Source organism: Diuraphis noxia, unplaced genomic scaffold, assembly GCF_037042655.1.
Source record: "Diuraphis noxia isolate RWA-SAM2 unplaced genomic scaffold, SU_Dnox_SAM2 contig0001, whole genome shotgun sequence".
NCBI classification, from domain to species: Eukaryota; Metazoa; Arthropoda; class Insecta; order Hemiptera; family Aphididae; genus Diuraphis; species Diuraphis noxia.
In genome coordinates this window covers 46,723,020-46,737,597 of record NW_028301711.1, presented here as the reverse complement: position 1 = coordinate 46,737,597, position 14,578 = coordinate 46,723,020, and the positions used below count along the sequence as shown (strand labels likewise).

Sequence of the window (14,578 nt, the reverse complement as noted above, 5' to 3'; positions counted from 1 at the left end):
CTATTTATAGATAATCAATTAACTATTAAAAACCATATTATATACATTATATATTGTACCTATATATATATTTTATTATATTCGTATAGGTTTACTGTTAATAATAAATTTAATCTTGTTTTTTAGCTCCCGGAATGCAGAAGTCAAGATCTTCAACAAATGTTCAGCAAGGGTTTATGTCCAAACGTATATGGAAAGGACGTTCAAAAAGCCAAACTAGAACAAATACTGTTGCATCTCCTTGGACGCCATTGGTAAGCATTTCTATTATTTTGTTGAAACAAAAATTTGCTCGCAATATTTTTCCAACTAAAAAAGCTATATCGTATGAAAATAAATTAGATAGTATTGATAAAAAAAAAAAAAAAAACTGTTGATATTTAACTGTTATGACGCATAAAAATAATAATACTCGAAAGTTTTTGGAAAAAAAATTTCGTCAAAACAATAATTATTTTGTTAAGATGTATGTGCTATATGCTTTTATTTCTTCATAGTTTATTGTATACGTATAGGTATGTAAAAACATAAAAAAATCACATCTTCCACATTTCAAAATTGTATTATTGACTAAATACATATTTTAGACCAAATTCTCTCTTGTCACCAAGTCAAGAAATACACTGGTTGTTGGCAATCCCAAAATGATCTATAACAGAAATCAAGGTTATTAGTTATTACGTACAGTGAATTTCAACAACAAAAATATGACATTTTGTGAATTTTTACCTAACAGTAAAAAATAATAAACAACTTATTTTCAAGTTATCACAAAATACCACTATATTGTCGAAAAAATAAAACTGTGCAATACCTTTAATATCATATAAGTACACATAAATAAATCGCTGAAATTATCGAGAATAAGCTAGAAGTAAAAATAGGTAATTTAACTTTCTATTCATATTTATTCATCTATTAAAAACCTTCCTCGAACAGATTAATTTTTCATGTCGTTAAACAAATGTTAAATACATTAAAAGTAATGATGATGAGTGCATAATATAATATATGTTATAATTATAAATTATAATATATATATATGATGTGTTTTTGTGTTGGGATAATAATATAATAAACAGTTAGGCGTGAGTACACTTAATAAGAAACCGAATAAAATCTATGCACTAAATAAACAGAATATATTTTCTTATTAATTATATTTCAGCCTTTGTTGAATTAAATAAAGTAACTAAATCAAAATTAAAGTATTTTTAATGGTTTATTAGCTTATTTTGTCAAAACATTTATAGACATTTGAATAAACGCAGACAAGATCCAAATATAAAAAATAAAAATAAATATATTGTACTGTTATAACTTATTTCTTTGGTTCGCTCAGTTAATGTATTATAATGTCGGTTAATTACTGGCAGCCCTTACAAGACCTTTCACAATATTAATACATTTTATACATTTCTTTTTCATTTAAACATTTATGATCTCTATTAATCCGTAGTAAGGTCCATTTAGTTATTAACAAAGCTGTGGATTTAATGAATTTACATAATATAAATTTCATTCTGGATTCAAAATAAATTATAGGTAAAATTTAATACATGACCTCACCATACAAATTACAAAAATTTTAATTTGCATGTTTAAGAAGTTAGTGCATAGAATTGCATTCAACTGTTTATTGTTGTTTAAAATTTTTATTGGATATTTGGGGGGGGGGGGAACAATTACCACTCCTATATAAGTAATATTTGTGTATACATAAATATTATTTAGCATCAATTCTACAATTTTTTTATAAGCACATTTATTTATTTTCGTTATATACATTTTAATCATAATATACAATTTTTAATATTGTACACATACTATTTATTAATTTTTAAGCCATATATATTATAAATAATTAAAAGTTTTTTATTAAGTTATTTTTGCTTACTTTTCTTATACTCATATTTTGTGCATTATTTAAAACATATTTCACAATTTAAGTGCATGAGCGAAAGCATATTTAATGGATTTTTAGTGCATTAAATGTACTGCCCTAGTTATTGCTTTATTATTATATTATATATAAATATATTTGACCTACCTTTATTTATTATTCAATGGCGTATAGTATGGCTGTAGTATGATTTTTAGTATAATTTTTTTTAAATTTATATATTTTGTGACGTTAAAATTTTCTATTAAATGGTAATTTTTCAGTCAAATCTAACGTTAAAGTGATGAAAAGTTTTAAGTTTGCCATTTGTATGGAATTGTGTTAAGCATATTATAATATAGGCATCAGGCAATTGTGAGCACATGATATATTACTCGGCAATGGTCACGGGTTAGGTACCAGAGTGGCACTAAAACCAGACCCGTTTCTAATGCTAACATATTGTAATAAATTATTGTAGTTCAATGCAACACACAATCCACACATTTTTGAATTTTCTCTTCATACAAACAAATAACATAATTTATTTTTTTTACTGAAAAAATTTAAAAAATATAAACATTTTGTCATTAAAATGGTTTTCAAATGTAGGTAATTAAAATCAATTGATTTTCAAAATGTTGGCATTTATTTTATTTGTAAATTCATTACAAAATGGCTTTAACATGTCGAAAAATACAAAATAAAAATTAGTTATTTTGATTTGTATATTATTAAAACATATTTTCATCTAGAAAAGCATTTTTCCTAAGACGTTCCAAAATCATAATTAAAAAGTCATTAACATCGAGCTCTTTAAATATAATGTAACAACAACTCAACAGTATAAAATTGCACATGCTAGAAAACTGGAAAGTCACATATATACAATACTAGTTGCCAAAAAGACAGGTCCCTTTAGCACCAATTTTTCGAATCTTTTTTACCTATCAGTTATACTTATAATTATCATTATTCTAATTTAGTCAAGTTACAGCTATTATGTTGAGAAAGATACTGTATGTGATGCCAATAAATGCATGACAAGTTAAGGTGAGAAAGAGATCCTTTCATTCACAACCTTGATATATTAGTACCTATATTACTCAATCATTACTTATAACTACATTAATTGAAGTCAATAGTAACTCAAATCACATTTGAATAAACATTTTTAGAAAAACTCAACATAGGTACCCACTTATATTGAGTTTTCAAATTTTACGACACCTATAGTTATATAATATGTTGACAAGTGTAATATTTAGCTTCCTAATCTAAACCATATTGATAAGTCAAAATTTTTAATCGTTAGTTGTATATTAAACTTTTTCAGTCTGCGAGCAGTGTTAGTTCATAAAACGATAAAAAAAATACATTTTATCATACTAAATATTCAAAGTTAGTATCTATTGGATAGACTATGGCTAGATTGGATAGACTATGACTTATATAACTAGACAACTAAGACTTATTATAGCAGTGGTATAAGCTGTCTTGACGACAAAATACAGTGATCTATATAAAGCTTTATAATATCTTACCTAACTAAATCCACACTAGGTACCATATTATTATACGAGGAGTAAACAAAAAGCGCAATCTATGTTGTTAAACTTTCCATACACTTATAGCTTGTTTAATAGTATAAGGTATATGGTATCTAAAGGTAACCATCAATTAATTATTGATTTAATTTTCACTGCTAATTCGTAAATTTTAATGCGGTACGACGTACCTAAATTTAACATTTATGCGCCAAAAAATACGAAACTATATGTCAAGTATAAAAGTAGGTACATGCACTTATAGTGAATATTCGGGTTCTTGTTTTTTTCGATGTTAAGTATTTATTTTATGGTTAACATTATTTAAAACAAGCGCATTTTGATTAGAGATTAACGGTTTTTAAAATGCTTTATTTATATAATCTAATATTGTAGAAATACAAACATTCATAACCTGATAATAAAAAAGAAAGATACAAATCTTTAAAAAAATGTTGGGCATTAAATTAAAAAAAAAAATTGTAAATCAAGTAGGGAGTTTCTTTAGCCCAAGTTAATATTATTCTTGGCACAAATCACTCACAGACTAATTTTGACCCCCTCTCAACGTAAAAAAATTTAACAAACAATATACTCGAATAATACTAATTAGATGTTTCCTATATTATACTGTCTAGGTGAATATTATAGTATCTCAAGAGTTGTAACATGTTTTTGGCAATATTTATAATTGGCTAAGCATTGTAAAATAATTTTAAAAAGTTACCACTTGTTTTACTGATAGCATTACCTGCAATAAACATAAAATGAACACCTAAATAAATTAAAATATTAACTGATTGTTGTGATGAATCTTGAATTCATAATTAAACTTAATAATATTTAATTAACTTAATTAAATCTTAAAATTATTTAATAAATTAAAAAAATGGGACATAATATTTCTCGGCATACTCCGCCATGTACGCGAAGCACACACTTATTGACAAATATCATATTATACTATTTATACTTAGGTAATAGATAGTACAAATATCTTTAACAATATAAGCAGAGAAGTACTTGTTTGAGTGTTAGATGCAAAAAGTTTTTATTTTCTCGATTGAACCTGTGTGGTGCCAACTTAACCATAGCACCACAATACTAATTGTACACTGTAATATTAATATACACTATATATTGTATGGTTTTACCACAATTTAAGTGACATTCAGAATGTAATTTTTTTTTAAGTATGAAATTTATATTTAATATGTTAACTATAACAAGTATTAAATATAAAAACTAATAAATAATAATAATTATCACTTATCGGACACAATTTTTAGGGTAATTGTTTATGGTTACACGCTAGTGGAAAATCAATTTTGTTAAAGGTAAATATGAAAGCTATTTTATTTTTTACATTAATTAATACAATAATTTAAAAACAAATTTATTATTTATAGGATTTATGTCTACTGGACCTAACCGATCTTGAAAAAGAAGTATTATCACTTGTGTCTCTAAATAAGCTTCAGGAAATAAGTCTTGGAGTTCCAGTACGAATACCAACAGGTAAATAACCATCTTAATCGTTTTAAAAACATTAATAATTAATTTTTATGCTTAAAGATATATATGCATGCATAATATGAACATAATAATTTATTTGATAGTTGTCATATTAGAATTTTTTTTTTTTAAAGAAACAAAGTCAAAAAAAAATATTAGGTTTTTTTAAACACGTATTACACTTATACCGTGGGTGTTAGTATCAGTAAATTATTTCCCTATTAATATGTCCTTTGAACTATATTTTTTAGGAAATAATTTTGTACTGAATATAGAACAACAATATAAAGTATGTTCTCTAGAACAAAAAGTCAAAATCAAATTTTGAATTTGGTTTTTTTTTAAATATTTCAAATAACTTTCAGAGCTTAACGATGTTAATATTTAAAAAAAAAATTAAATGACAAATTGTTATGAAATATTTTAGTTGTAATGTTAATTGAGGGGTATTTACAATAGGTGCAGGGCACAATGTAGGTAGATGAGTAATAGTACAAACATTTATTTAAATATCAGTACTGCATAGAGTCATACTGTTGAAATTGCAATTGATAGATATTTTTCTGATATTTTTGTTTCTTGCTTATCTATAAATAAACATAAAATGTGTTAACATTTAGAAAAATATCTAAAGTACAAGAAAAAAAATAACATCATAATTGAAAAAGCAATACTATAATATTCTTCGCTTCACTAAAAATCTAAATTTATTTTAATTTAGTGAATAATGAATAATGAGTAACAGATTTTACAATATGAAACACTTCATGACATTTTATATATCATATGTTAAATGTTAAACAAAAAAGTTTATGTTAGTTTCTTGATTTACAATTTGTAATACATTATTAAATTATATATTTCATTATTATTGTTCCTATAATAATAATAATTAAATATTCTGTTGAATTTTACTAAAAAAATATATATATATAATATAATATAAATAAAAATTATTTTTATAATCATTATTTAACTGCCAAAACTATTACTTATAATAAGAATGTATTAATAAAAGATTTAACTACTTAAAATATTTGAATATTAATTTGTGTTCTACACACACACACACTCAGGGTTATAATTATGAATTATGATGAAATGTTTCAATATTCAATAATAAATAGGTATTCAAAGACTAAAATTTCAGAAACGAAAAAAAAATTTTATTTTAAGCAAAATGTATATCATAATGTTCTGTATGCATTAAATAAGTACCAATCTGAATTATTCTGTACAATTTATAGATTCTTCGTATTACCTAAAATCGTTGTCATTTTTGATATTACTTATTTTATTTTTTTGTATTCTAGCTGTTAAATTTGCACAATAAAACAATTGTACATATAGCATACAATTATACAAACTGCAGTGATAAAATACATTAACACATTTTATTTTTATTTATTTTATCTTTATCAAATAATTTGAACGAAAAGGTAGTTTATATATGGTTTGTTTACAGGAAATGTTTTATCATCTGGTCCTAAAAAACGAAGACCATATCTTTTGAAGAGAAGAGCAAATACCACCGGCAACTTGAAAGATAAGGATGATAACGGTAAGATTTATAAATATATTTTCGTATGTTTAATTTTAAATTAGGTACCTACCTATATCCATTAAAAATTGAGAAGATGATTTACTATAGTTTTCTGTGACATACACAGAGACTACAGGGGGTTTTTTCTTTTATCATCACCGTCAGTGCCGTATTTAGGAGGGGGCCAGGGGGGATTGGGCTCCGAGAGATAAATTTTTAGGGGCGCTAAATTTTGGAGGGCATTTTAAAATACGGTAACTAAATCATTTGGGTGATAAAAAAAAAGTAATGACACTCAGATACTAATAAAATATCATGCTTTTTTACAAAAATACACCTATTGCTAAAAAAATTTAAGTTGGAAGGGGGCGTCTTTGTTTTTTTCTTACCTGGGGCGCATAATTCCTAAATACATCTCTGATCATCGTCCACCCGTCACACTATAAATTTCAATTAACCTATCAGTGGCGTATATAAGGGGGGGGCCTAGTGGGCTGCAGCCCCTCCCGAAATTACAGTCTTAACTGTTAACTATATTGTAGTCTCTAGGTGCTAGATAATTATTATTAGTCGCTATATATATTATAGCCCACCCCAAAAATTATTTCTATATACGCTACTGTAACCTATATCTTTTGGTTAAAAGCCGGATGAACATATAGATTTTTTGTGACAAGTCTGATAGAAATCCAATCAAAATGAAAATCCCACGTAAGGTTATAATAACTATTATACATAGATAATATATTATGTAGTTTCTTAAAATTAAGAAATATATATATATATATTATATAACACTTAAACATAGGTAAACGTAATTTTAGTTTTAATTTAAATCTTAAATTTTAGCGGCAGCAAAACTAAAAAATCGTTGACTTCTAAATTATCCAGAAAATATCTATCAATTAACCGATCGCTGAATATACAATCGCTATAATTATTCATGAGGACCTTTGAACTAACATTAAGATCACTGATCGAAATATCTATACCTACCATAAAATACTGTAATCATAGGCATGCGCAGACTTTGTCCACAGGGTGGCTCACATTAAAAAAGTCAGAACCAATTACCAAAGACCATTTTTGTATTAACAACTATTAGTAGGTATAGTTAAATATTAAATTTTAAATTGTATTAAGTAGGTACCTATTAATCTAATTTAATATGAAAATATAAAAATAATCTAGTGTAGTATAGATATCAGATATCTATATGCACTTAATAAAGAAAAAGCCAGAGACCACACTGCGCCACAGGAAGAGCCGTGGCATACTTTCCCCCGTGTGCACGCCTATGACTGTAATATATACATAAATGTATACTTAAATCGACCCGATCGACGGTATTTGGCCGCACTTGTTAAAAAAAAATGTGTAAACTTCCAGCCCCTAAAAATGCTTCCAGTGTAATGGGTATGTGCACTATGCACTCTCTCGAAGTTATGCCTAATATTACCTATACAATATTTGAGTACCTACATAATATTTCCCTCGGCCCGAAATTATCTTTATCCGGGATTTCCGTATTAAAAATAATAAACTGAAACTTTTTTAACGCACAATGTGATACGACTATATAGGTGATCAAACACTATTTAAACTGAATTATTTCTATGATTATTTTGGGATTGTTACATTAATTATCTTATATTTTTCCCCAACACTAAAGCGGCCCATACACGATACAATTAATCGCACGACAGATTGTACAACAGTTGTATGACTTGTCGTACGATAGATTTTATGCAAGTTCAAACTTCATCTCGTCGTACTACACGTTGTACAACAATACCATACACGTTACGATAATCGTTTGTGAAATCGTACCAAACAAAGTTGTACAATCTGTCGTGCGATTAATTGTATCGTGTATGGGCCGCTTAAATGTTTAAAACGTCGCAACTATATTAATGGTCAATATAATATTACGAATAATACTAATATTTATTTCTCCGGAACTAATTTATTAATCGATAATAATATCGATAAAGCTGGACTAGGTTTACTGCTCACGAATCGTTTAAATTTGATATCATAATAATTGGTGTAATAATAAATTACAAAATGCCTAAAATGTGAATGTGGCAACGTAGCGTAAAATATTCTATGCTCAATCGTGTTGCTAAAAAGGTATAAAAATAATATACTCCGTTCCACATGTATACAATTTAACTATACTAATTAGTAATTTAGGTACACGACTGACACGAACGATAGCAGATAAGACCCTGAATTACCTACCTATTACTACTATGTACTTTTCCTAAATTATTAATTAAGTATTTAAAATTAGTTTATCCATAAACCATAAACATCTTCTCGTTACTATAAATATATCATTTATTTTTGTGGATTTACTATGCAATACATTTTAATACTACCACGCAGTTAAACTTTACTTCATAAATCCATCAAATTTATTAAGTAGATCATCATAAACGACTTTTAAGTATAATATGCATAACTAAGATAACAAACGTCAAAGATAACACCAAAATAATTTAATCAACTTTTTTAATAGATAGAGTGAAAAACTATAATCATTTTTTAATTAGCAAAAAATGCAGAATTAGTTAATTACTAAGTTATTATACCCACTTCAGTCTAGGACAGTGTTATTACCTGTATCATTGTGATTTTTGATAAACGAATACATCTGAAACAAAAATAACAAATTAACTTGCATTGTTTTATACATCAAACAACACGAATTTATAAAATAATTTTAAGTTAAAATCTCAATAAAAAAACCAAAAACGAATTTAGCATAATTGGTTTTACAGTAAAAAGTGGACACTATTATAGAGTAGGCTACACTTGTATTAACGTTTTTTTTTTATATTCTAACGTTTCTAATTCCAAAAATAATCCTTTACTTTTAGCCTAAGATAAAAAAAAAACATAATTTAAAAATGAAAGAAAACAAAACCCGCCATGGCTGACCGTCTAGAATCTAGATGACCTTGAAATAGTATTATTAAACAATGAACAGTTAAAAAAAAATATATATATTCATGTTCAAAAAAGTTTATTGAGCTAATTTATTAAGTTGACAAAAATATGCTGACTGTTAGACATAAAAAAAACATTTGTTAATTTCATTACTATACGATAAATTTTTCTTCTAAAATCAATTTTGGAGTATATTTCTAAGAATCGCGAGCATGATAAGCATGTAAATAAATAAACATGTATGTTACATACTATATGTTATAACATAATGACAATAAATAAAAAAAACTGTAATTTTATGTCATTGTGTAATATTCTCCTTAAAGTTTTCAACAATTTATATTTATATAATTTTCTAAAAGTGATTTTTCTGTAAACGATGATCATTTGTTTAAGCTATGTACAGATTTTTTTTCTAATTTAAAAAAAACATATATTGTACTTCCTTTAAACACGCATAAAATCCATCTTGGGTTCCAAACAACTTGAATTTAAAGAAGAATAAATATTAACGTCTATCTATTTTACCAATATGTTTATTCTAATTATATCTAAGTATATTTTCTTGTAAAAATTAATTGATTTTATCTGGATACTTATAGTTTAATATTGAATAACACTCCAGTATTTCACTCATAATCGCGTTTTAAATGCGATTTGCTGCATTTAAATTTTAAACGAAAATACTTTCATGGTCATTTAATGATATTTTGTAGCCAAGAATAGATTTATTTTTGAAGAACCTAAAGGGAAAATTGATAAGGTCATTACACTCTTAGCAAAAAAAAGGAAGCGTTTAAATAAAAAAAGAAACTTATGAAATATAATACCTAGTTAATAAGCCGTATTCGTGTGTACACTGCATATTGCATTTTAAATGAGAAAAAAATATATACAATATAATCCATACATCGGTCGCAATCATCATGGCGTGGCCATTAATTTAATTTCCGTTTGGTGACCCATCTAACATTTATTTTACCAGGATATTGATGTAGTTGTCATAGGTACCTACATATATAGTACGATGATGGGACCAATCTGTCCACGCGTGGACCAATAAATGTTCACAAAAGTTATATTATAAAAAATTAAACGATCTGAACCTAATGGCCTACCGAAGAAAGCGAGACCAAGGTCAAATGTAATTGTTATTAATAACTTATTTACCCCAACTATAATAATATTATAAGCCGCAAGTTAAAATGACCAATACAGAAAACGTTGACCCGATTGCATGAAAAAGTCCCATTACGAAAACTACTTCGTAATACATTAGCAGATACTGCGGTTGAGAGCCAAAAGCTGTAGTTATGTAAAAAAGTAAACTTTTCAGGAGAGCAATTTAAAATTTTTATAAATCCATAAAATACATCATTTTATATTTATAAATCACTAGGGTTCGGAAGTTATAGGAGTTGCATATTGTTCTGTATTCTGTCGAGTATAGCAGACCAAGCTAGAAATTCGAGCTACACAATGTTGAGTTTAAAAATTGAAAATTAAAAATGCATATTTTACATATTTCGATAATTTTAGAGTAAAAGTACATATTTCGTCAATTTTTCATTGATTTTCGCATATTTGTATGCATACTTAAATATTTTCTACAAAAATTAATTTTTTTTCATTTTTAACCATTTATTTTAAATAATGTTACATTATTTCAGTTCATTGCAACCCCAACCCCATCCGGTAACGCGCCATATTATTTTTATATAAGAGTTTTAAATAATACAATTTTTAAATATATGTTTTTAGAATTTTTTTTTCGTGAATATCAATAAATAAGTAACACACTTTTAATAAATAAATACATTTTTTTGCATATGTTGCATTTTTTCATGCATATTTTATAATTTGTTCTTGCATATTTGCATTCATATTTTGCCTTTTTTTGCTCCTATAACTTCCGAACCCTATAAATCACCGTTTTTTACTGCAAATTATATTTTTATACATTTTGTAGATCAACACAAACAACATATTGAAGATAATAAAAGCTAATTTCAAATACGATAAGTAGTATACCATAAATAGACATAAACTATATTTTCTTCCACGAAACATCAACGTTTCAATTATTGTTTAATATATATTTTAATAGATAAAAGGTATAAGATTTACAGATATCATATTTTGACACTAAAAATATGTATCATTTATTACTACACATAACATGTAAAACCTCAAAATTTAATTTGTTCACATATCAGATTTTGGCTCTCAACCACAGAATTATATACGTTTCTAGAGCACCCATAGGGCCATAGGTACTGGCTATTAATTTCAAAAAGTAAACATATCGAGTAAAACGCAATTTGTTCAACTTTTCTTTCGCCTATTTAATTTAATTTAATTTAATGTGAATTAGTTTATACATAGAAACTTTTTTATATTTTTATCAACCAAATGTATTGAAATAACAGTTATTCGTTTTTAAATATTATAGCTAGCTGTTAAATGATTCGAAATTAAATTTGTCACTAAACAAAACATGAAACCTAAACGTTCCGAGTAATATTATTATGATAGGCTAATAAAATTAATTACATAAATGTCTAGAATAATATTAAGCTACAACGAGTAGGTAGTACATAATTTTGCGTTTGTCGTCATTAATTTAAAAATTATTTTGTTATTTTTCAAAAACTAAGAAGATAAATAATAGTTTATTCTTTTCATAATACTCAATATCTCAGGGAAGTTTAGTCAAAGATGGTAATAAAATAAAAATAAAAAAACGTTTGAAAAAAAAAATATTTGTTATATATACAGTGAAATCCACGCGTAGTCTGGGTGTTTTTTCAAGCAAATAAGTTAAATTTAACTCTATTTTTTTGGCATAGGTTGTGACAAGATATTAAATCGTCATTACATTATGTACACTTGTGCATACTGTGACGTTCCTTCGGACTTCTGTCAATCCCACGGTTTTGTATCCAGGAGAGCATAAAAATCTTACGAAAATCTAGGTTATTTATTTTTACAAATTTCCTCACGGCCTAGTTTACATTATTTACAAAAAAAAAAAAATATATAACCATGACAATGAAAACATTAGTACTCAAAATAAATATAATAAATTTACTATAATTATGAACTACCATAAGGTATGATAACAAAAATTGTATCTACTTAATTGTACACGAATACTTCGTGTACATCAAATTAATTCACATTAATGGTATAATACCTACCTGTGCTTACAGTTTTTTTAGTTCGGTGAATTAGTTTCATGTGGAAAATATCAAATAAATATATTCATCTATACGAATGAAGAGTGAAATTACGCAGTAATTTTCAAAATAATTGAAAAAAAAAAAATTAACAGAAAAACTGAAATATTCACCCTTTTCTAGTTTTCAAAAACACCGATTTTGTTGTAATTCAAAACTAAGTAATTCTAATATTTACCTAATATTTATATTTGGTATTTTTAAAAAACTAAATAAATTTAAAAATATTTTGGCGTTAATAGATCAACTATTAAACAACATTTGGAAAAATTTAATTTTTTTTTTAAATTTATATAAATATATATTTTTCACTTACTTTAAAGCTTGGTAATGTAATAACAAAGTTCCTCATAAAGTTTCATCAAGAAATAATTGGATGACAAAAATACGTTGTCATTCAATTCAATTCAAATTTCGACAAAATCCGGTAAAATTACGAAAATATATAAATAACTGTGTACTTAATTAAAAATTCATAACATTTCAATTTTAATACCTTAGACTTGAAAATGTAATACTATGTTCTTCATCATAAGTTTTTCATACAGAAATCTAATAATATATAGACAATGCATACATTATATTTTTATTATGCGATATTTTTGGAAAAATTAGATGTACCTAACTTATAGAAAAATATATTAAGTTATATAAATAAATTATAAAATATTTTTAGAAACAGTTGCTGGCTCTCAGATTTGCTAGTTGTAATAATTTATCATAGAATTAAAATATATCATATCCGTCATATCCATTACAATGACATAGGTTATTAGCAAGGCTAGGATTTGTATGCAACAGCATGTTTTTTTTGCGACTTCTGATTATTGATTTTGTCAGTTATGTCCACGAATCACCTCATGATGAGATGAATGGTGGTGTTTTTATTTTGCATGTTTTTGCATATTTTGGATAAAATGCATATTAATGCATATATTGAATAAAATGAATATTATTGCATATTTCGATTATAAGAATGCGAAAAATGCATGTTTTATAGTATATTTCGTAATTAATATTTATAATTTAATATTAATATTTTTTGTAATCGCTTTGCTATAATTATTTTTAATAAAATGCAAATTAAAAAAAAAAAATATTAATATTTCATATTTAATTCTAGCTCTACTGATTAAAGTATAAAACTTGGTTTTTTTGTCAAACACAAATTTTATTTTTATTAATACAATCCTATGATATAATAGGTATGCGATTAAAGATTGAATAGTTTGACGGAGAAAGATAAACACAATTAATAAAAGTATGTCGATCAATATAAAATCTAAGATAGAAATTAAAATGCATATTTTTGCATATTTTTGGTAAATAAAATTCATATTTTAAAATTTTTTATTGCATACAAATCCTAGCTCTGGTTATTAGGTTCTCAATTACAATATAGACCCAAAATTTGATATAGGTACTGTAGTCAACTTACCCGGTTATTCTTAGGTTAAATTTTTCTTGAATGTCTAAAAATGTTCCTAGCCTGAAATATTATTCCTACTACCCCTGAAATGTCTACTTTATAATGTCTGAAGTGAATATACTTTAACATTGGACTATTGGAGTGGTTTTATTCATAAAACAAATCATATTTTTCTACTATTTCTGTAAAAACAAATGAGATTAACGAATTTTATCTTGCTTTACTTTCAAAACTTTGCTGTTTTAATTCTAATTTATACGTAAGTAATGTACGAACATATTATATAACGCAGAGATTTCATCAAAAACTTAACAAAATAAAAACCAATAATTTTTTTTTTTAATCATCGTAGTTAATATCAAAAAAAAAAAAGTAATATTAACTTATATGTATATTATACACTGAGTTCTATGATTGAATGTCAAATACTTTTTATTTCAAAAACCTTTTTTTTAAATATTTTTATCA

At 25.5% G+C, this 14,578-nt stretch overlaps 1 protein-coding gene across 2 annotated transcripts in view; it reads left to right on the top strand.

Moving 5' to 3' along the window:
- Positions 1-14,578, top strand: part of RhoGAP102A (Rho GTPase activating protein at 102A) — a 35,989-nt gene that overhangs the window by 2,215 nt on the left and 19,196 nt on the right. For both annotated transcript variants that reach the window (XM_089215859.1, XM_089215858.1), the window contains exons 2-5: positions 127-254; positions 4,719-4,766; positions 4,839-4,947; positions 6,410-6,505. In XM_089215859.1, coding sequence (XP_089071985.1) covers positions 127-254; positions 4,719-4,766; positions 4,839-4,947; positions 6,410-6,505 — 381 coding nt within the window. The remainder of the gene's footprint in view (positions 1-126; positions 255-4,718; positions 4,767-4,838; positions 4,948-6,409; positions 6,506-14,578) is intronic.